Below are 23,916 nucleotides of genomic sequence, written 5' to 3' on the forward strand. Positions count from 1 at the left end.
CTTCTGCATCTGTCTGCATAGCTGAAAGCACCTTAATTCATCAGCTCCACGGTCACTAGCATTTTGGTGTCTGTCCTGACGCACTTGTCAATGCTCCTAAAAGATTCAGCATTTCTCCACAAGAATTATATTTATGTAAGAGTGGAAAACTTTATAGTAGCTATTACTGCACATTTAAATGAATGCAATATGATGATTTCATTGACATGTTTGGTGGCTAGTCAAACATTTCTGTGTGAGGTAGTTCTGTGGTGAATTTGGAGTTATGACATCAATATTTCTATTATTCTGACCTGGCAATAAAGAAAGTAAATGGCAAAATCTTTTCAAATGTACATCAACATCTGTCTTGAATTATAGTAGAGACATGGACATTGAATAGTAGACGTTCATTTTATTCAAGGCTTTTTAATTACTGACCTAAAGTCTATAGAAAGTATTTTCTGATGAGAACGCATGGCATTGGAAACCTTCAAATGTCGTTTTTAAGTCGGTACTCTAGGAAGGAAATGTACAGAAGCTGAATGCGGGACTTTATTTTGGTGGCGACACAATCATCAATTTCCGATATGGATGAGTCCGTGTGTTTGCATGTTTATATTTTTCCCTCTTTGCTACCCATCTACGTTTGCTATACAATGTTTAAAACAAGACAAAATGCCATGCCACATTATCTTGTATGTTCGCTAATTTAAGCGCGTATAGCTGCCATTAGGTTTTGAATACAAGTAATTTCACGCTCAATATAAACACAGGCACATTTGTGGGCAGCTACACAGTGAGTGGTCCTGACCCACGTTGGATTAGCAGGAAGAGAGTTGTGTTGACTGTCCTCTGACTGTAATTCACATGTTCAGAGGTGTTGAACAACATGGAGCGACAGTTGCACCGTTTTTGAACGTAGCCCGCAGAAGGTGTTAACATCCGGGGGATAAACCCCTCGCAGCGATGTCGGTAAACCGGTGTGTGTACCTGTTTTCTCGGTTTCAACGCCACATTGGCACGCGGGCTGCCCGCACCACCGCTGGCAGCTGTCATGTGTCTTCTGGGTCTGGTTTGTTACATAAACAACATCAGGCTGCTTCCGTGGCTTGCAGCAGAAATGTTTCATCCAACAGCTCTTCTCCAAAACCTCCGGACACGTCTCTGTTTGTCCCCGTCTCTCTGAAGACCGACTCCTCGGTGGACGGGGGTGTGGGAGCAGAGCTGACCCAGCCGCTCGATAAAAGTGAGTAAATTCACCTGAGCTCGTCTCTGAATTTAAATGTGAAATACCTGTAAGTCTGAGGAATTATGTCGCACTTCAGAAAACGAGGTGATCATTAAGTCATTCTGTTGCTGTCAGATTTTATTTCGTGTGCCAAGGCTATCTGATATGTGTGTAATGTTTGCTCTCTGTAAGTTATAGTAAGTAAAAGTACTTTTCTTTGTGTTTCTAATGCCCCTCTGCTGTTTGTGTCTGCGACTTAGGTGAACTGCTGAAAGTCCTGAACCGATTTTATAAGAGGAAGGAGATGCAGAAGTTGGCAGCAGATCATGGCCTGGATGGTGGGAAATTCATTCACAGTTATCAATACACTGTAGGGCTGGGGAATAAAACAGTAATGATAATTATCACGCTATCTTCCTCTACAACAATATAACAAATGTGCAATAAATGTTTGATTTGATTCATTTGAGTCACGAATGAATTAGTGCTTAATTTTCTATCAAGATTTATGTTGTTGAACAAAGATTTTACCTAATTTTACAGATGCATATTGGTTGATAAACGATTTTATAGTATAATTGTTTTGAATGTTCTACCTCAGATTTGTTTAGTGATCCACTGTTTGGCATCAAGTGTTTTTCATGTTCTAGCCTTAAAGAATAGGGTTTTTTTTCAACTTATTAAAATCAGCCTTTAAACTTGAGAGAAATAATGATTTGACATTTAGCCTGATAATTATCGATATCAGACAGAATAAACCTTCATAGTACAAACAAAGTCTAATGGAATCAGAACCTTCACAATTGAACAAAAAGTGAAGAGTTTCTATGAAACATAGTGTTGGTCACTCATTTGAGCCAATGACGTCCTGCTCCTGGTGGAGAGCAGCTGTGCCAGTTGGCCATGGAAACTGCAGCTGTCTTGATCTTGTGAAGTTATCGGAGTTGATGTCAGAATGATGCTGCAGTCATTCAGGAGCAAGACAGACAGAAATCTAACCAGCATGCTTTGTATATGGCAAGCCTTATGTGTCTTTGTGTGTGTGTGTACACAGCTCGCCTGTTCCACCAGGCCTTCATTAGTTTCAGGAAGTATGTCCTGGAAATGGCATCACTCCCTGCCGATCTGCACATCATCCTTAGTGACATCAGCTATGGAGCAGGTTTGTTGGTTTTTAATTAAACCTAAAGATTGTGTTGTGTCAGTAGACAAAATTAAAATATAACTTTATTTGACTTTAATTTCTGTTGTACTCTAGGTCATATAGATGACGTCTACCCATACTTTATGCGTCATGCCAAGCAAATCTTTCCAATGCTGGACTGTATGGATGACCTGAGAAAGATCTCAGACCTCAGAGTCCCTGCTAACTGGTATGTGCTGTTTATACAACTGATATTGGAGTTAGCAGTCTGGTGCCAACCAGACTTGAAATATTTGTGTTTGTATTCATAAGGTATCCTGAGGCTCGAGCAATCCAGAGGAAGGTGATTTTCCATGCTGGTCCCACTAACAGTGGTAAAACCTACCACGCCATCCAGCGCTACCTGGCTGCTAAATCTGGAGTCTACTGTGGCCCCCTGAAACTGCTGGCCCACGAGATCTTTGAGAAGAGCAACACTGCCGTATGTATCTTTTGTGTTCTGTCCTAAAAAAAAGAAAACAAGTCAGATATTGTTAAAGGAGCGTAATCAATAATAAATCAGTGGAGTTGTGCTCTTAATTATTGTTTTCTGTCTTGTACACTGAACAAAATTATAAACTCAACAACACAAAAGTGTTGCACTTATAATTTTGTTCAATGTATGTTAATGTCTTTATCTCGCAGTGCCTATCCTGTCCAGTCTCCGTGAGTATTTTTAAGATGTCATCTTTTATCTCTTCCTCACCATACTGTACTGTATTCGCAGGGTGTGACATGTGACTTGGTTACTGGAGAGGAGAGGACCTTCATGGACTCGGAGGGTCGAGCAGCTGGTCATGTGGCCTGCACCATTGAGATGTGCAGTGTCACAACGCCTTGTAAGTAAACATAACGCATACAAACTGTTAATTAATCTTATTTAATTGTATCAACTAAATCAATCTTTTGGTCACAAGAAATAAGATGAAATGAATGTTGCGTTTGTATGGACATATCTACTTTACTACTATCTATAAATTTATCATAATATTTATTTACCAGTGGTTAATTTGTGCGTTTTTCCTGTGACATTTCAAGTACCAGCAATGTTTTGTCACTAGCACAGTTCTGTCTCAGCTTGTCTTGCTATGATGTGCTGATATTAAAAATATCAGCCAAACTTTTGAGTTAGAAAATCTCTTCCTCACTTGATTTCTCACTTGAATCAAAATGTGTCTTCTGTTAGATCAAAGATAAGAAAATTAGGCACTGATGTAAATTATGTTTTGTTGATTTGATTAACACTGCGATGTCTTATATGTCTGTCTTTAGATGAGGTGGCTGTAATCGATGAAATTCAAATGATCAGAGATCCTTCCAGAGGCTGGGCCTGGACCAGAGCACTGCTGGGTTTGTAACACACACTCAGAAACACTCACACGAGTTCTTGCACTTACTTGGACATTATGTCTCTATCTCACCCAATGATTCATTTGGCCCAAGGCTACATTAATGTTGAGCATCTTCTTAAACTTTCTTTTACCATTCAGTTAATTAAACTCAGACTTTCATTAACATTCATGATATGCAATGATAAGGAACATCTTTTAAACCTTGTGTTTTGTTATGTTACGACACAAACGTAACATTTTTAGTCAAAATACCTACATGGTTGCCTCCAAAATCCCTAATGTACAGACATTTTGGATGTTAGTTTTTTTCTTTGTTCTTGTGATTTATATCGTTTATTTTGATTATGTTTCCCACTATGGCAGTTGACTTTTTTGTTGGATTTGTGTAGGTCTCTGTGCAGAGGAGATCCATGTCTGCGGGGAACCTGCAGCCATAGACTTTATCAGAGAGCTGATGTACACCACTGGAGAGGAGGTGGAGGTGAGGCATTAATACGTAGTACAGCAAGAAATGTCACTTTTTTTTTTCAATCCCTGTCTTAAACACTCTCCCTCCTCTCTCTGTTCCTCCATTTGTTTCTCTCTCTTAAGGTCCACACCTACAAGCGTTTAACTCCATTCAAAATCTTGGACCATGCTGTGGAGTCATTAGACAACTTGAGCCCGGGAGACTGTGTTGTCTGCTTCAGTAAAAACGACATCTACTCCATCAGCAGGCAGATTGAGGCCAGAGGACTACAATGTGCTGTAATTTATGGGAGCTTACCTCCAGGTGAGTTTGTGAGTGGGTTGTGGGAGGATGTATAGATAAATGTATGTTTATATGTAAGGAAAAGACCAAATATGTTAACTTGGTCTAACAGGCCTAATGACGACTTCAAGGTTAGCTGCAAAGATAAAGATTAAAAAAAATGCTTTATGCCCTTCTATGAATTTGTGTTTCCATCCTTGAGCCATCTGCATGTTAATTACAGTGAGAATCACAAAAGTATAAAAACAGATATTTTACCAACTAATAGAACTTTTCATATGATTGAAACTTTTGTAAATAAAGCTTCAGACAGCGTGAAAGAGATCAAGCTCAGTTGTTGTGTGATTTACAGGCACCAAGCTGTCACAGGCCAAGAAGTTCAATGACCCCGATGACCCCTGCAAGATACTGGTTGCTACAGATGCTATTGGAATGGGCCTTAACCTGTAAGTACCAGCATACGCACTGTGTTATTATCAAGTTATTTTCCTCTTTTTCTTTCAAAAATAGTTTGAAAAGAATGTTAAAAGGCCATTTCATGACTTCAGTGAAACCCCCTCCTCTCTCCAGGAGTATAAAACGTATCATCTTTAACAGTCTGGTGAAGCCTAATGTTAATGAGAAAGGGGAGAAACAGATGGAGACCATCAGCACATCACAAGCTCTGCAGATAGCCGGCCGGGCGGGAAGGTCAGTCTCATTTTTACTTATATTAACCCCATTCAGAAGGTTGAAAGGTGGGAGAGAAGATGCAATATTAACAAGCCATTTTAGTTTGTGACTCCTGTCTCCTCTCCCAGGTTCTCTTCCAAGTTTAAAGAGGGAGAAGTGACCACCATGCACAGAGATGATCTGCCTGTTCTGAAGGAAATACTCAGCCACTCCGTAGAACCCATAGAGGTGATCATTTACACACAGGCATAAACACAAACACACACTCGAAGTCACTTCCCTGTCCATCCCATCAGTACAATATGGTGTTCCTGATGTTTATCTCTCCTCCTCTGTCTCAGACTGCAGGTCTCCATCCTACAGCAGAGCAGATAGAGATGTTTGCCTATCATCTACCTGATGCTACACTGTCAAACCTTGTTGTGAGTATAGCCATCCGTTCATTCATCCTCCTGCCTCTTTATTTAGTATGAAAGCAACAGTGTGTGATAAAGAATCACATTGAGTTGGAAAGGTGGGACAAAGTAATGGCCATGAGACTGAAAGAGCGAAGGGTGCTGTACACACAGTGTTCACATTATTAGTGTATCTTGAGCTTGAAGGTTAATTATTGACCTTGGAAACCGTAGCTTGAAAAAAAACTCATGGTCCACTTAACTAGATTTCTTTCAGAGCTTTTAGCTGCATTTCTGGGCCTTGAAAAAATACTCCACCAATTTAGAATTGCACTCCTATAACCTTACAATGGACTCATGATGGACAGTCTGCGATGCAGCACAACCAGAGAGATCACCTTTTTATTCCACGCATTCTTCTTCCTTCTCAAAACCTGGCACCTACATTACCTACAATGCAACTCGACCTCCAACAGTTCAGTTGGAGCGTAAATATTTCTCTCTAGCAGTGGGTCCCCAGAACAGCCTGAATTCTTTTAGGTGTTGTTTTAAAACAAAGCTGTTCAGATATGTATACCCAAATGTGGTCAGTAAGAATGCTAATTAGTGCCAAGAAAACTAAATTCTGACTATTACATCTGCAAAAGAAAGATACTCAAGCCCAGCTGAAAGCCCAGCACTCTTAAAATCATCTAGTTTATCACTTGCACACTGTAGCTTCATCTTCTCATCCTGACAGACTTTGGGACTCGTCTCTTTCTTTCTCCCAGGACATATTTGTCAGCCTCTCTCGGGTAGACGGTGTGTATTTTGTCTGCAACATTGACGACTTCAAGTTTCTGGCTGACATGATTCAGCACATCCCACTCAACCTGAGGTCACGCTACGTCTTCTGTACTGCTCCCATCAACAAGAAACAACCTTTTGTATGCACCTCTTTCCTAAAGGTGAGTAGGAGTAAACATGGGAAGACAGCACGAGATGAAAGGAAGTAAATGGAGGGAGATAAGGAAGAAACGAGTGAAGGGTTGACGAGCAGGAGTGTCAGGGGGAAGTAGGGAGAAACTAAAAATGATTCATTAATAGTAACAGCAGTGATTGGGTTGGGTGAAAGAATAAACTAAATATTTGATCTGACATTTAATCTCCTAAATTCATCCAAACAATTGACACAACCAATTTTAATTTTTTAAATAAAATGATTCAGTACTGTAAACAGATTTAATATAAAAACAGTCCAAGGAGGTGTTTTTATAGGCACTGTACTTTTGCTCTCACTTTATGGTTATATTGTACTGATAAAACAAGATTATCTCCAGACTTAAGTTATTGTCCTCAACAAGTAACCTTTGAGATTCAGAATCAAGTTGTAACTTCTAACACTGGTGTGTTAATCAGTAAATTAGGGCTGAGGTTGGTCTCTGCTCAGTGGACTCAGTGGAAGGAAGAGAACAATGTGTGCGAGGAAAACTCTTGCTTGTAGACCGGTCGAGAAGCTTGTGATGTAAATGCATAGCAAAATATTTCATTAGTTTAATACAGTAATAATAAATTAATTTAATATTAATGATCATAATATGATACTGACCAAGACAATGTTTCAGCATATTTCCTTCCATTTTGTTAAGCATTGCATACTGTCTAGGGGTCTAATTAGAACCGTTGCGTACCCTCAAAACGGGCGCCTGAAAGAGGCAGACGCCACTTCCCAATTTGTGATCTATAAAACAAAATGGCTGGGAGAGTGTGAGCACCTGTAAGTAAACTGTGAAATCCAAGATAACTGTGTCAGTAGTTTTTAATTATATCTTTTAATACTGTTTCTATACGTTTTATAAATGAGACCCCTTTACTTTCAGCTTTGTTGCATTGAGTTGAATCTTGTTTCTCTTTCAGTTTGCCCGTCAGTTCAGTCGAGATGAGCCCCTGACATTTGACTGGGTCTGTCGTCATGTCAACTGGCCTCTGGCTCCGCCCAAAAACATAAAAGACCTGGTTCACTTGGAAGCTGTTCATGATGTGTTAGATCTTTACCTCTGGTTAAGGTAATGTTAAATTTCCACTACTTCTACCTGTCATGCTAATGAGATTATTTTTTGTAGTCATCTATTTGCAACACTCACTGTTGAAATAAGGCTGAGCATCTTCACCTCATACTTCTTTCTCCTAGCTCTTCTTAACAGTGTAACATTACTTTTTTCTTTTGGCTGGCTCAGTCTCATTCCCATGAACACGCTCTATGGTGTCCCCCAGGGTTATATTCTCTGCAATATTCCGCTAATATAATGTCCAGTTTCACTGTTATGCCGATGACACACAGCTCTGTATTCCAATTAGACCCAGCGACCAGTCTAACATAGCAACCTTCAACAACTGACTTGCTGGAATAAAATACTGGATGTCACACAGCTGTTCTCCAATTATACTTTAAACAATCTCACATCATTGTACTTGGTCCCCCTGAAAACAGAAAGTAAGAAAAGGAAAAAAAGTTGTTCAGTCATGTTTTTGAGAATAATTTTATTTCAGCCACAGATCTAGAGAAAATCATCTATACTTTAATCTCCTCCCGCCTCAACTACTGTACGTCCCTATAAACCTGTCTCAGTCAGAACTCAGTCCATCGCAGTTAGTCTAAAATGCTGCAGCTATTTATGCATTCCAAATATTTTGACCATATTTCCCCAGTTGTAGCATCCCCGTGCTGGCTGCCTGTTTCTTTTCAGCATTGATTTTAAAATTGTTCTAATTACTTTTAATGCCAGGCACAGGCTAACCCCTTTTTGAGCCTGGATGAAGATCCTCTGGTATGGCGTTACAAGCCATTCGAAGGTCTAGACAGAAAACCAAAGGAGACAGGGCCTTTGCTGCCAGGGCCCCTACTCTCTAAAACAATCTGCCAGAGGTCAGGCTCGTAGAGACACACTGTGTGATGCCTATTTTTAGTTGTCTCTTATGTTATTTTGACTTGTGTGTTTTTTACATTGATTGTTGTAAAGCACTTTGTTAGTTGTATTGCAAAGTTTTATACAAAGAAAACTATTATTATTATTAAAGTCCTGCAGCCGACTCTGCTTGTCATTGCTTGCCTACTAATGTTGCTGTTGATCTCTCTCTGTCCATCTGTAGCTACCGTTTCATGGACATGTTTCCAGACACGGCTTTGGTTCGAGAAATCCAGCGGGAACTTGATGACATCATTCAACAGGGCGTCCGTAATATCACACGTCTCATAAGAGCCACTGACACAACCATCACCGATCCACTACAGACACAGGGTAACAGGCGTGGTAATAGTGGCACTGCCAGCAGTAATAATTTGACTAGCAGCAAAGGTCAAAGGGGACAAAGAGGCTCAGGAGAGTTGATGGACAGCTCTCTGGCTAGTCGCCTGGTGAGAGACGGGCTGTTGACTCCTGATTTGCTCCGGCAGCTGCAGAGTGAGTGGTCTAAAGATCAAAAGCAGGAATTCACCTATCAGAGTGCACTCGATACAGAACATCCCAATAATAACAACAAAGGGAAAAGGAAAAAGAAGAAGAAATGAAGAGGAATGTGTTGGTTGCTGCTGTTCCGGTGGAGCTCAATTACCGATACAAACCTTGGATAATATCTGGTGGTTTGATTGAAATCCATCACATTTTGAAGCAGTCAAAAAGGATCTGCGTACATTTCCAGCCCTGGAGGGATCACAAAAGCTATAACTATAAAAAAAAATAAAAACACCAAAATGTAGTTTGAACGAAAGAGTCATGTTTGATTGGACTGAGTTTTACACAAGCGTACTGGGTCATTCAGTGTTATCGTGTGATTTTTTTATTTTTATTTTTTTTTATTGCTCTAAAAGTTTGTACTGTATTCTCCCATTTCAGTGGGAGCATAAAGTACCTCACTGATTAACCTTGGAAACTAATTTAAAAGGCTCAAATTAGCTTAACAACAAATTATACTGACCTCACCTGGATTTGGCTTACAAGAAATAGACCCATTGCTGAGGGTTATTGTGGGTGCGGTCATGTCCTGCCTGAGCTTCTAGCCCACAGTTCTATCTTGCAAATGGATAAGCCACCTGGTTTACCACAATGTTTCAGCGCAGAGTCACAGAGTCATGAAGGCTGTTTCAGAAGCATTGTGATCAGAAAACATTTTAAAATGCACTTTGTATGTTAGTGTTACGCAGGTCTGGAATCAGTTTACTTTCAATCTGCTCAGTATACTCAAATGTAAAAACTCCGCATGAGTATGATATAGGGAAAATTAACTGCAGTTTCTGTAAACAGTTTGAGTAGACTGAATTGAGCGCAAGCCTGTTAGTATCTATATACCGATGAGATACCATATTTTTTCTTGTGTATATTTAGTTAATTAAAAATCTACGTCTTAACTGTCTTGATTTCATGTTTATATTTTTTTGTGCAGCTCACAACAGGCAGTAACAAGAGACATCAGGCAAACGCTGGAATTAAAAAATAATTAAGAGTGTGGCAGACGTACCTGCCTGTACAGTATATTAGTCCTTTAACATACCAACTTCATTGCTTTTGTTTTCCTTTATGTCATTAAATCCATCTTATTACACAGTATCATAAATATTGTTTATCAGCTTATTCTGACTTTTCATTCCATCTAATAGAAATATTCTGGATGTCTTGAACACTATTTTAAACTGAACATTTCAGATGCATATATTTAATATTTTTGGAAACTCTCCACTAGAATTTAAAAAAGGTTCTGTGGGTTTGTACAATGGTTAAGAGCACAGCATGAGTTTGTAATGAGTGGCCCATTATTGGGCTGCTGCTTGTAAGTTGCTACCTTATTCTTAGTGTTAGAACACCCTAACCTTCTTGTTTAATTTGTTTATCTATCTCAACATTCCTACAATATACAGTTTTTACTTATTTTGTTTTAATTTGGAATCATTAACAGATGAAAGTCAAAGAATTACTAATTTTCCAGTGATCTGAGGTTTCTGCAGAACTTCAATAGTGGTCTAGTGTAACTCACCAGAGACACTAAATGAAACTAAAGAGAAGACAGGGTTGGGTGGTAAGACAGAAAGATTGGAGGGAATGACGGGAGAAAGGGGGTTGGCTTGTTGTTAATCAGTAAGTTAGGGCTGAGGTTGATCTCTGCTCAGTGGAGGGAAGACTATCAGAGTTGGACCGGAGGAAAGAAAAAGACTTGTATCTTAAAATGTGGACACGCTGAATGTCTTTTTCATCAACATTTCTTGTGCCGTGACAGAGGAACTCGTTAACAAACCAGCTAGAACAGTTTTCGTGGTGGTGTGTTGTACATCAAGATGTTGGCTGTTCATCTTGTTTCCTTCTTTTTCTCCAAACTCCAGGAGGACCCCACAAAGAAGGTAAGCGCTACTCCACAGTGTTACATGATACACACAACTTTAACTTAACTTTTGTTCCAGTAGCAGTAATTCTCAGCATTAAAGAGACAAATTTCAAAAGGCAATCTGATTCAGAAGAGGCATTATGAGATTGGCAATGACACCAGTTGGATTTCACTGGTTGCTACAGCATTTATTTCAGTTCAAGTTCTAAGTTACTAAGTTCAACAAAACTTTTTATTAGACTTATTTCAAAAAGTAAAACCTGTACTTCTCTTTTTAGTAATACTATTTGGTTTGTCAGGATTTCTTTATGTTTTCTGTCCCAAATACCCAAATTGGAAAATGGGCATTTGTGTATTCAGCACCCTCATCATGGAATACGTAGCAAAATGACTTGAAACTCAATGAATTAATCTCGTTAAACGGTTTTAAATCCATTCATTAGATGCAGATTCCTTAAGATGTTAATGTTTTTAATTTACCTGAAGCTGACTCGAACTTACTCTAATTTTGGAAATGTGAGTTCCTAATGCCTGTCTTCGTATGTGTTGTCTGTCTGTACCTATGTGTTTGTATTTATGCTGCTGCCTGTCTCAGCCCCTTGAAAAAAAGATTCTTAATCTCACTGGGACTCTCCTGGTTACGTAAAGGTTATAATAATAATAATAATAATAATAATACTTGGTCTAATGTAGTACTGCATCATTCTCTGTGGGAAATTTTGGCGGGATTTATCAGAAAAGGATTTTTAAAAAAGACAAACTATCGATATTTGTATCCACCACTTGACCTTTTTTACAGATGTGCCCACAGCTATCTTTAACCACTCCAAAAGATCCTGCAGTAGGCAGTGCTATAATAAGATGATCAAAGTGCTTTAATCATTAGCTACAATGTCACCATCTGTCTTTTCCAGAGCAATAATTAACATCTTTCCCTGACTATGTCACTACTTACAGTGCAGACGAGATCAACATACACACACTCCCAGGGACAAAGTATTGACACACCCGTAATGAACACTGCGCACACTCACAAATACAACACAAATACAGAGCGACACCCAGCCAGGTGCACGGCCAGACAGACCTTGTCCCCTAAACATGTTACCACAGTGAGAAATTCTATTCATTTATTTATATACAGGGCAGCAAAGGCTTTTTGATACATGTTTCAGTCATGCTGCTACCAATTTTGTGGCAAAATTTAATATTGCCACACATTAACTTTCTGGGAAAAGAATAGCATTACATAATCTATAATCAAATTGATTCGATTATATATTATTGTATTACATAATGTGGATATTATACCATGTGACCCTGACCCAACAATGTTCTATAATTTTATTACTTTGGAAGTTAAAACTGCTTTAGATGTAGAAGACAGAAGGAAATTTCCACTGACATCCTCTCCTCTCTGTTCTCAGTGTCTCCCTGAGACTTCCAGTCAGTGGAAAATAAATCACTATGGCTCATTTATCTTTGCCTCAGTGTTTGCTCTCTGTTTTATGTGTCTCATGTTTCATTTTTTTGTTTTGTTTAGGTGGACAGATTTCTTCACGCCATGCGCCTCCATGACGACCAGCTAAGAGACATCTCCGCTCGTTTCCTTGCTGAAATGAGGAAGGGCCTTTCATCGGAAAGTAACGCCGCAGCAGCGGTGAAGATGCTGCCGACACATGTCCGTTCTACTCCTGATGGATCAGGTTACTCACATTAGTTAACTTTTTATGCTTTTGAAACATATATTACCTGCATACTGTATATACATACATACATTCCCCAACAATAGTATTGGAACAGTAAGGCAAATTCCTTTGGAATTACCTGTTACCTTTTGGACGTCTGTTGCTCAGTACACCAGTAGTTTCTTTCTTTTTCAGGACATTCCAAATTGTTGTGCTTGCTATGTCCAATGTTTGTCCAATGGCTTTGGTCGATTTTCCTTCTTTTCTCAGCTTGACAATGGCTTGCTTTTCTCCCACAGACAGCTCTCTGGCCTTTGTGTTGGTTTATCCTCTTTAACAGGAAATGCAGTCTTTATAGGTTTGAACCAAGGATGAAAACTTAGACTAGTCATGCAGAGCTATTTAATGTTTGGACAATCAACCTAAAAGGCAACATCTGGGCAACAAGAAACATCTGGCAGTCACATGTTCCAATAGTTTTGATCACTTGAAAAATGGGTGGGTTCAAACAAAGGATGGTATGTCCTGAGTTGTTTAACACATCTAGATGTGAATACCAGGAAATAAAAGCTGAAATTCTGAACTCTTGTCTCATGCTCATCTTAAACCCAAATGTCTTCAGTGAAAAACAAAAACAAAGGAATTTGCCTGACCGTTCCAATAATTTTGGAGGGGACTGTACAGCGATACATATAATGTACTTTTTTCCCTCTCCTTCACTCCTGCAGAGAAAGGACAGTTTCTGGCGTTGGATCTTGGAGGCTCCAGGTTTAAGGTGCTCCAAGTGAAAGTGAGAGAGGGCATGGGCATTAGGAAGGGAGGAGTGGAGATGGAGGAGAAGACCTACCCAATACCTAAAGATCTACTCATTGGGAGAGGAACAGAGGTATGTAGGAGAGGAGGAGACAGAGGACATGGACAATGAAAAGCAGAGGAATAGAAAAGGCATGAAGGAGCTGCATGAATTTGGAGCAGAAGTAGGGGGTTTGAGGAGGGTGTAACAACAGAGAGGGAGTTAATAATGGTAACAGATTTTCAGCCTTCTCCACCTTCTCCTTGACTGTCTTTCTTGCCGCTCTCCCTCTCTGTCTGTAGCTATTTGACCATGTGTCAGAGTCTCTGAAGAACTTTCTGCATGAGAAGAACATCAGTTTGGAGAAGAAACATCCTCTGGCCTTCACTTTCTCTTTCCCCTGTGAACAGTCCACCTTGGATCAGGTAATGACACTCTATATTAATCCGTCTGGTTTTCATGGCCTGCACCTGCAGTATATGTTACTCTTTGTTATTATTTTTCTTTCTTTCTTCTCAGGGATTATTGTTGAACTGGAGTAAGAACTACCGGGTGCGAGGCCTTCAGGGTAAAAATGTGGTCCAGGCCCTCAGAGACGCTATTGACAGAACTGGGGTAGGACACCCGTATTCGTTGCTTTACACATAGGCTACTATTACTTTAAATGTATGACCCGCAGACTATTTTTCATTTATCAGACAGGCCTTTAGAGGTATATGACTTTTGATGAGGAACTTATTCCAGACATGTAACTGATCCTGTCTAAAGAAACTTAATTTTGACGACGACGCTAGCCAATAAATTAGACAACCAAGTTTTCATGACATTTTGTATGCATCTACATGTTAGCTATTTGCTCAGTGGTTTTGTGTGTGTGTGCGTATGTTCTTAAGGTGGGGTTGTGGGATTGAAAAAAATCTTAACCACTTGTCATCCCTTAGAGTTGACTGCACTTCCTCTGAAACACTTCATTCAGTATACAAAAACTGCACTGTAGTTGATGTTACTTAAACCTTATAGCCTTGGTGTATCACTCTGTAACTCACTCTGCAGGGTATGGATGTAGAGGTGTTGGCCATGGTTAACGACACTGTAGCAACCATGATGACCTGCGGGTTTGATGACCAGTACTGTGAAGTAGGACTCATCATTGGTGAGTGCATTCATCTATAAAGTAGATATCATCAGATTCATAATACACAGCAAACTAAAGCTGAAAACTCCCTGAGATGCTGCATTGTAGCTAATAAGTGTCTTGACTTGTGTGTGTGTGTGTGTGTACATGTACATAGAAACATTTTGTTCACTGTTTCGTCGTCAGTTTTGTCTTCCACACTTATGTTCTCTGTACATGTACTGTACACGGAACAAAAAAGGAACACCTGACAATACAATGCAATCCAACAAAACAAAAGACTTGCAACTCAAAAATGACAATAAAATTGAACCAAGTCTTTCCTAAAGATACACTGTATACAGTGCAGATCAAATATCAAGTACTGTTTGAAAAAAGGTTGCTGTACACCTTATGTTATATTGTTGCTCCCTCTAATGGTTTCCTGTCTTAATGCACGTGTGTGCTTGATTTTGTATTTTTGTGTTTGAACCATTTTGACAAGACTTTTTTGAGTGGAGACATATTCTCAAACTAGGTTAATAGTTGCTAGTTGAAGGATAGGATTTGTGATATTAAGTATTAAAATTTGAATAAAGGCTTAATTATAGTTACTTTAGGATTTAGTGTTAGTTTAGGTGTTAGTTTAGGTTTCACATCTTGTGATTACTTAAATGTAGAAAAGTACCAATGTAACCAGTACGAGTTTGTTGTAGCTGTATAAATATAAAGGCAAGGAAATCCTGTATGTGTGTGTGTTTAGGTACAGGCACCAATGCGTGCTACATGGAGGGGCTGCGTCACATTGACCTGGTGGAGGGAGATGAAGGCAGGATGTGTGTGAACACTGAGTGGGGAGCGTTTGGAGATGACGGGGCTCTGAATGATTACATCACTGACTTTGACAGGGATGTCGACGCATCTTCCAACAACCCTGGAAAACAAATGTGAGGAAAGCAGCTTTGTCTTCGATCTGGCATGATAAGGCACTGCATGTATGACAAAAGATCAACTTTAAACCCCTTTGTTTCTGTGTTTCCACTATTTATTCCTAATTGTAGCTTTGAGAAGATGGTCAGTGGGATGTATCTGGGTGAGATAGTGAGGCTGGTTGTATTAAAGATGGCTAAACTTGGACTGCTGTTTGATGGACATGTGTCTGAGGCCCTGAAGACTAAAGGGAAAATAACCACTGCACATGTTGCAGCCATGGAGGAGTAAGTTACCTTAAATTGTCTAGGTCTGTGTCACACTCTTTTTGTAAAAACAAGTGATACCATACATGTCTATTTCAGGTACAAAAATGGTCTGAAGAACACCAGAAACATTCTCATGGACCTTGATTTGACCCCATCATCTGATGACTGTGTTGCTGTTCAACATGTCAGCACCATAGTGTCCTTCAGGTCCTCAAATCTGGTGGCTGCTGGACTGGCTGCCATCCTGAGTCGAATTAAGCAAAACCGGAATTTAAGGACATTAAGAATCACTGTAGGTGTGGATGGAACTGTGTACAAGACTCACCCACAGTAAGTTATTATGGAAATATTCACCAACAATCAAATTCATATGCCAGTGAGGCACATCAATATCTATCTATCTATCTATCTATCTATCTAGTCCCATTGTTATGACCACTTAAAATACATTTGTAGGTATCGGATTAAAATATATTTATAGATTCTTGTTTTGTTAAATCAATGTGCAAAAATGACAAAAGAAATGATGTTGTTGCAGCTGGTACAGATTACCAATAGAGCTTCAATATTAGACTCTCTCCGTTACAGGTATCCAAAACGTCTTCATAAAGTAGTGCGTCGGTTGCTTCCCGAGTGCCATGTCAGATTTGTCCTCTCCGACAGCGGCAGCAGCAAAGGAGCTGCCTTGGTAACAGCAGTGGCCCAACGACTGGCATCACAAAGGCAACAGGTTAGGATGCTGTGTGTGTTTCTGTACTGTATGTAGTATGTGTACACATTGTACTCATTAATGCTACCATATCTGATATACAGTACACCATCTCTTCTCCTTGTATTCCAGGTGGATGAGACGCTGTCTCCATTCAGACTGAACCAAGAGCAGCTCCAGCTTGTCAAGGCCAGGATGAGGACAGGGCTGGAAGCTGGGCTGAAGAGTAAAGCCCCCTCTGCCATCAAGATGCTGCCTTCTTTTGTGTACCACACACCTGATGGCACAGGTCAGAAACTAAAATGAAACACATAAAGACCAAATTCAAGTTGTTGTTTTTTTTAATTGCTCAGGAGAGGATGAATAAATAGAGCTGAATTCTGTAAGAACAGGTCACCACTTGTTTTTTGGTGTTTTTCCAGAGCATGGAAAGTACCTTGCATTGGATCTGGGAGGAACAAACTTCAGAGTGTTACTGGTGAACTTTAAAAAAGGTCTGCAACAGAACTCTCGAGTTTACCATAAGATCTACACCATACCACTGGAGATAATGCAGGGCACTGGAGAAGAGGTAGGACAGTGTTAGTACTAAATAATACAGACAGAAAGACCAGCAGTGGTAGGCAGACAGGCCGCATGAAACTGGGACTTGATTTGTGAAATATTGATGACGAGTTAATAAGCATTTTAATTACTTAGGATAGAAGCACATTACATGCAATGCTGTCTAGAAAAGTCAGTCAGATGTTTTCATTAAAAACTCTTTTTTCTCTAGTTGTTTGATCATATAGCGCAGTGTGTTAGTGACTTCCTGGACTACATGGGGATGAAGAACGCTCATCTTCCTGCAGGCTTCACCTTCTCTTTCCCCTGCGAGCAGACAGCTATCGACACGGTAAGCGTGGACATCATAGTGTGAACGTCTTGGGCTTGAGTTTGGTTATAGGGGTTCAACCTTGTTATGTTCTGTAGGGCACACTGGTGAGCTGGACCAAAGGCTTCAAGGCCACGGACTGTGAAGGACAAGATGTTGTTAGCATGCTGAGGGAGGCCATCAAGAGACGCAATGTGAGTCAAAATACAACAGAACAGAGTTTTATAATGAGTACCTGGGTTTTGTCATATGAGGTGAAGGAATAATTCTGCAGTCTTCCTTATTTGTACCTATTTGTGTATGTACAAGTTGGAACAATGAGCCTGTAAGATGCACAAATATCTTTCAGCGCAAAATGAATGTACACTTTGATAACAAATGATCGGACATCCAGACTTTGCCACTAAATTCTTATATGCTGTAGAAACCCTTAAGCTACAGTACATTTTCTTGGATGTTGAGTCATGTACTAAAAACCTGTCCTTAAGAACTCAACTTTTACATAAAAGCATAATTGTATGAAACAGTATCGCCAATAATTAACTTCTGTTTATTTGTGTACACACATGTATGTTTATCCCTATAGGAATTTGACTTGGACATCGTAGCAGTAGTAAATGACACAGTTGGGACCATGATGAGCTGTGCTTATGAAGATCCTCAGTGTGAAATTGGACTAATTGCTGGTATGGGTGTTTACATTTTCTTTGTGGCATTTTAGCTAGTCGACACTAACTTAGTTTGCTTTTTGAGGCATAGGTCTTTGTATTTGAATTAAGGCTGGTATTATGTTTAGGCTTGTGATCAGGGTCGTAGTTATGGTGGTTAATTTCACAATTTGAGGCTAGAAAAAACACGAATCAGGGTCCTCATAAATACTGTAATAACAATGCATGATTGTGTGTGTCTTCAGTACGACTGTTCGACACAAATATGTTGCTAGGCGCACTGGATTTTGTCTCCAAACACAAGTTACTGAATTTGACAAGCATTGCGTATTTCAAATTACCTTTATGGTAATTGTAATTGTAATGAAATCCACCATGTGATTCTGTTACACAGGAACTGGTACAAATGTTTGTTACATGGAGGAGGTGAAGAACATTGAGAAGACTGAACGAAAGAAAGGAAAAACGGAAAGAGAAGAGGGCATGCTTGAAGGAGAAGACGATAAGGTAGAAGAAGACCAGTGTTTACTTTGTCAGTCAGCTGTGGGGATTTAAAGTTGAATAAATTTTTGGACGATAACTCAACCCCCTTCATTTTCTGCTCCCAGCAGGGTGATAGGACAGCAGTAGAGAAAAAGAAGGGGGATGCTGAGATACAAAAGATGTGTATAAACACAGAGTGGGGAGGGTTGGGTGATGATGGCTCTCTGGATGACATCATTACACCTTATGACATTGAGGTGAACCAAAACTCAATAAACCCTGGAAAACAAAGGTTAGAAACACTCACCGTGTTTGAATTTATGTTTGATCAGCTAAGTGTGATTTATCCTTCTGTGTGTGTCTCAGAATTTCCTCCCCGTAACTCACCTTTGCATGTATATGTGGATATTCTTGTAATTTTAAATGCTTCTCTGAAATGTGTGTTAATCATGTAGTTGTGTGCTCAGGTATGTGTCTTATGCTCCATTGTGTATTCTGATCTACTGAGCTTTTCAGTAACCTGTAACTTGATCCGGAGGCCACAGTCTTAGTGGAACAAATGATACTGATATGTGTCTTTGTGAGTGTGCAGGTTTGAAAAGCTGACCAGTGGGATGTATTTAGGAGAAGTTGTCCGTCAGGTGTTGCTAGATCTAACCAGAGGAGGTCTGCTGTTCAGAGGACATGTCACTGAAGCTTTAAAAACACCTGGAATATTCCAAACCAAATATCTGTCCCAAATAGAGAGGTGGGAGAAGCTGTGTGTGTGTGTGTGTGTGTGTGTGTGTGTAAATGTTTAAATGTCTTTTTCAGATACATTTTTAAGTTTTAAAATGTATCCGCTATTAAATGATGCCTTTTTATTCTGTGAATAATTACTCCTGTCATGTGTAAGTGTGTATGTAAATGTGTGGCTGTATTTTACTGTAATGCGTGTAACTGTGTTGTCTCCCCCTAGTGACCGCCTGGCCCTGCTGCAGGTCAGATCTATTCTCCAACAGCTGGGGCTCGACAGCACCTGTGATGACAGCATCATAGTCAAAGAGGTAGAAGATAGGAAATGATGAGAAATGCTATGTCATTTATCATACTGTTTCAGACTTTTAACCAACTTTTAGACCAGTGTGTTTTTAGAAGTAAAATGCAATTTTAAGAACATAATCTACTTCAGTACAATTTTGTGTTTTGTTATAGTCTTCCTGATGTGCAGAACCAGCATAGATACTTTTAAGAGATTGTCTTTAGAAATGAATGAATGATTACTGATCAATCTATTTTAGTACTCTAGTAGCCTCCCACAGACAGTCAGACTACATTTAACAAGTTCAGTTTTATATTCAAGACTTAAGTCTATATCAAATATCATACAGTATGTATGGGAGCAGTAGTCATTTTCACAGCATATGCTTTAGTCAGTGCAGGAAAGGTCTAATTGATAACATTAATTATCACTCTACTCCATTTAAGCTGTATCGTTAAGCCATGCTAGTAAGCCTGCAGGGCCCTGGAACTGGCACACCTAATGCAATGCAGCCATCATTAATGTTAAACCTTGTGGACAACAGCTAAAATCTGCAACCCTATTGCATATTTCTTGTCTCAAATGCCAGAGAGAGGTTAAGAGTTTAAACTTTGACACAATACAATGCCCAGAAAATCATGTTCTGTTGCAACCTCACTTTGGGATCCAAGATGATTTTCTCCTACTGGCTAGGCAGAGATATATATTGTTTGCCTCAGCAAACTGTGGCACCAACAGTCTGCAATGTGTTGCAATAATGATAATGGTTTTGATTGTTATACAGGTATGTGGAGCTGTGTCACGTCGTGCGGGTCAGCTGTGTGGGGCAGGAATGGCAGCTGTGGTTGACAAAATCAGAGAGAACCGAGGACTGGACCATCTGAACATCACTGTAGGGGTGGACGGGGCGCTCTACAAACAACATCCGCAGTGAGTTATTTTTATTTGTTTATTCATGGTGTGCTGCAGAACTACTTAAAAATGATTCACCTCAAATAAATGTTTTGTTGTTGGTGATTAGATTCAAGGGCTAATTTGACTCTTTTACCCTTTATTTTGATCCTTCAAAATTGCTTTATAAAAACTAAACAGTTTTTTCCTCTACTGCTGCTGTTTCTAGTTTCTCTGAAGTCCTCAAAGAGACTGCCAGAGTTTTGGCACCTCAGTGTAACGTGACTTTCCTGCCATCAGAGGAAGGCAGCGGGAAGGGTGCTGCCCTCATCACAGCTGTGGCCAGACAGAAGCAATAGAGATGAACACTGACATGACTGGAAAAAAAGGATTTACCAAAGTTTTTTCTTTCACTTTTCTCATAATTGGGAAAGCCCTATTCCCTCTGCCCTGCTGTTTTGTCACTGTTGGTCTGAGAGAGCTGCAGTCGCCTCACATACAAATGGATTCACCTACAGCTTCTTTTCACCTGACAGCAAGGAGCATCACCTGAAGGGCATAGCACACACAGAGGTTTTCACTGCAGGATCCCACACAGGCTTCCCACCCACGAACACAGCCATTTGTGCTGCCAGGGATTAAATTCTGGTACCCAATAATATTATATACTTATATATAACAAACTGGATTCCAGGTGATAGATTTTTTACAAAAACTTAAGGTTAAAGCTTATCAACCCAATTCAATGCTTTGAGAAAAATTTTCTTATTTCTCCCTTGAAAAGCCCTTCTTTTGTTGAGATGGACTACACACTTTAAGCCTTTTCAATCAGTTCCTGGGTCTGCTGTGGGAACAGTGTCACACCCACAGCTGCACGGTCACATGCCAGTGTTTGCCATGCACTGATTAGACTCTCTGCCTTTGATACCAGGGCAAAAGAAAGAACATTCATCAAAGATCACACCCTGTAAACTACTCAAGGTTAGCACTGTATGTGAGACCAAACAAAAATGATACTGTATATGCAGTCATAACATTCACCATGGCAACTGCAAATTCTAGGACTGATAAAAAGCTTCATTTGTCAAAATGTCATGATGCCATTCATGCATGGTGCGATTCTCTGAGGATAAGAACTGAACAGTCTCTTCTGCCCAAACATTCATACACACTGCCTCCTTACAATGTGTTCCCATAGCTGTTTTGTATTAATAATAATTTTTACCAATAGCCAAATAGATGTAAAGGATGAACATTATACAAAAGCAGTCCAATTATAAAAAAACAAAAAATTGCACATTTGTAGATCATTATCATTCTTGCTGTGTTCATTAGTGTGTCTGCTAATCTACTGTGTTTGAAACTTTCTATTAAACTTTTACAATGCAGTAATTTGTATCAGTAATATGGTTTCTCATCTTCGACCAAAGGATTCCTACACAACAAATTCACAAAAAAACACAATACATTTTGATAATACCAATGTTTGTAGAAAAGATGATGGTGTGTGTGTGTGTGTGTGTGTGTGTGTGTGTGTGTGTGTTAGTCAGCAGTATCTCAGTATTGATGAAGGGCAGGAGGAGGATTGGAATGCCGCTGACCACATTTCCCAACAATAATAACAACCAGTGCTCTGTTCTGTCATTCTGGACTGACTCTGTCCTTGTGACCGTCCGTCTGTCTGCTCTCTCTCTGTACATCTGTGCAATTTTGGATGATTCTCTCTGTGTGCTTTATCTGTTTTGCTGGATCCTTGCCCATTGGCTTGTGTGTTTATCTGTTTCTCTGTTCGGTACATGCTGATATAACAGCACGGGGAGAATGAATGAAGATGGAGGATTTTAGTATCATTGCTAAAATTTCAGTCTAAGGACTTGTATTATGAGGTCAAGCGTACCGTATATCTTTGTGAATATGATGCTAGACTTTTTTTATGAATCCTTTCAGGCAAAAATTGCAATTATTGTTTGTGTGTACAAGTTGCATTAAAATCTCAAACTACTGATTTGGCAATGCTGGACAGGGATTGAGCAGTGCAACGATCAGTGTATTTATGCTAATCCATTCATGATAGATTAGATGATGTGTTGAAGATGAAGGCAGGGAGAAAGCAGCACAGTGCAAGGAATACAGAAAATAATACAAAGCAAAAACTATGCACCAAGAAAGAAAGAGGGATGAGAGGAAACAATGTAGAAAGGATTAAAGAAAAGAGGAAGGATATTTATCGAGAAAGAACGCGTGCTAACAGGAGTGAAATAGTAGCTAATCTTTCAGGGATTAACATGTTAGAATGCTGCCAGCTGAGGGCTATGTCTCATACACATACACACACACACACACACACACGGTAATCCCACACTGTCCTAGTAGTGACCTAGTAGATTCAGTTAAACCACACATGCACTGACTCTGCAGCTTCAATGCAGCTACACACACAAACACAGCTGGGCTGCTGAATCTGCAGCTCCTCCAGCAAGGATCAGTGAACTGAGTGACAGTCTGTCACTTTTGTCCTCGTCCTCTGTTTCCTTTAATGTCTCTTTGTATCTCTGTTTGTCTTATCAACTTCCGCCTCTATGTTTTACACTTTATACATCTTTACTGTACATCCATTTTTTAATTTAGTTTGAATAAGCTCAAATGCCCCTCGCATTGTTCAACGTCTTCCTGAATGGGCATTCCTCAGGGAGCAAGGTGTGTGAGTCTTATTATGCATTCACTTTCTGTGTGTGTGTGTGTGTGTGTGTGTGTGTGTGTGTGTCTTAAACAGACAATAAGAGCTTTGACACACACATGCACAGACAAACACAGAAATGGCCACCAGTAGATGGGCAGAGTTGAGACGCTGGTTCTTCAGGACCGATAAAAGGACGCCCTCTGACCCTTTTCTGGTAGGATTGTGCTGTTTTTTTTTTTAACAGAGTATTTTTGTGGGGAACACAGGCTTTTGTTTTTATTTGACACCCATTTATTGTCTCCAAAGATAGAATGAATCGAAGCTTGGAGTCAGGATTTGAACCTCTGTATGGAGTGGACAGTGGAAAAATGAGACACCACAATGCTCCGAAACATTGTGGAGACATAAACTGGATGCCGGCTCCATCTGATCATGGGAAAACTTTATCAATAAAGGTAATATAATTATCCAGATAGTATAATAATCTGGACAATACTGTCAGGATCTGGATTATTTGTAGTGGTGAAGATGTGGGATTAAGCGTGAAATTGTTGTTGTTTGCTGGAGGGGTGAGTAATGATAAATGGCATGAATCTGTAGAAAAGGGCTGCAAACATATTCTGAAAATGGACAATGAAGTGAAGGAGGAGCACAAGCATGTAGGTGAATTTAAACCAGAGAGCTTGAAACAGAGTTTTGTAGCATAAAGCTGCAGAGATGCATCATACTTGTTGGCAGCTAGTTTTCTGTACTGCGCTGTACTACTGGATGACTTACTGTCATATCAGCCTGTAGCAGGAGCAGGATGACTACTGATAGGTTGTATATATTAATCTGTAGTGTCAATTAAGCTAGCAATGTGGTCAGTTTCCTGTGATCTT

The 23,916-nt window shown here is 39.7% G+C and overlaps 2 protein-coding genes across 2 annotated transcripts; both read left to right on the forward strand.

The window, feature by feature from the left end:
• Positions 1 to 793: 793 nt before the first annotated feature.
• On the forward strand, positions 794 to 10,146 carry supv3l1 (SUV3-like helicase). The gene is made up of 16 exons (XM_046032359.1): positions 794 to 1,228; positions 1,471 to 1,548; positions 2,265 to 2,372; positions 2,469 to 2,583; positions 2,667 to 2,835; positions 3,121 to 3,232; positions 3,666 to 3,743; positions 4,135 to 4,226; positions 4,337 to 4,517; positions 4,849 to 4,942; positions 5,067 to 5,186; positions 5,297 to 5,396; positions 5,510 to 5,590; positions 6,334 to 6,510; positions 7,460 to 7,608; positions 8,693 to 10,146. Exons 1-16 carry the CDS (start codon positions 949 to 951, stop codon positions 9,108 to 9,110), a joined length of 2,352 nt encoding a protein of 783 aa, XP_045888315.1. The 5' UTR covers positions 794 to 948; the 3' UTR covers positions 9,111 to 10,146.
• Positions 10,147 to 10,639: 493 nt separating this feature from the next.
• Positions 10,640 to 21,747, forward strand: hkdc1 (hexokinase domain containing 1). The gene is made up of 21 exons (XM_046032357.1): positions 10,640 to 10,931; positions 12,459 to 12,621; positions 13,332 to 13,489; positions 13,699 to 13,821; positions 13,916 to 14,011; positions 14,450 to 14,549; positions 15,274 to 15,457; positions 15,572 to 15,727; positions 15,806 to 16,039; positions 16,298 to 16,439; positions 16,551 to 16,707; positions 16,841 to 16,989; positions 17,194 to 17,313; positions 17,391 to 17,486; positions 17,879 to 17,978; positions 18,355 to 18,467; positions 18,569 to 18,735; positions 19,036 to 19,191; positions 19,402 to 19,489; positions 20,249 to 20,394; positions 20,585 to 21,747. The coding sequence occupies exons 1-21, from the start codon at positions 10,869 to 10,871 to the stop codon at positions 20,712 to 20,714; spliced, it is 2,841 nt and encodes a 946-aa protein (XP_045888313.1). The 5' UTR covers positions 10,640 to 10,868; the 3' UTR covers positions 20,715 to 21,747.
• The last annotated feature ends 2,169 nt before the right edge of the window (positions 21,748 to 23,916 follow it).

Source organism: Micropterus dolomieu, linkage group LG20 (assembly GCF_021292245.1).
Source record: "Micropterus dolomieu isolate WLL.071019.BEF.003 ecotype Adirondacks linkage group LG20, ASM2129224v1, whole genome shotgun sequence".
NCBI classification, from domain to species: Eukaryota; Metazoa; Chordata; class Actinopteri; order Centrarchiformes; family Centrarchidae; genus Micropterus; species Micropterus dolomieu.

Coding starts and splice junctions, on each gene's coding strand:
- supv3l1 (XM_046032359.1), top strand. CDS start 949: ATGTCGGTAAACCGGTGTGTGTACCTGTTTTCTCGGTTTCAACGCCAC. Junction 1,549..2,264: donor AGCAGATCATGGCCTGGATG/GTGGGAAATTCA, acceptor GTGTGTACACAG/CTCGCCTGTTCCACCAGGCC. Junction 3,744..4,134: donor CTGGACCAGAGCACTGCTGG/GTTTGTAACACA, acceptor GGATTTGTGTAG/GTCTCTGTGCAGAGGAGATC.
- hkdc1 (XM_046032357.1), top strand. CDS start 10,869: ATGTTGGCTGTTCATCTTGTTTCCTTCTTTTTCTCCAAACTCCAGGAG. Junction 12,622..13,331: donor TTCTACTCCTGATGGATCAG/GTTACTCACATT, acceptor TCACTCCTGCAG/AGAAAGGACAGTTTCTGGCG. Junction 20,395..20,584: donor CTCTACAAACAACATCCGCA/GTGAGTTATTTT, acceptor TGCTGTTTCTAG/TTTCTCTGAAGTCCTCAAAG.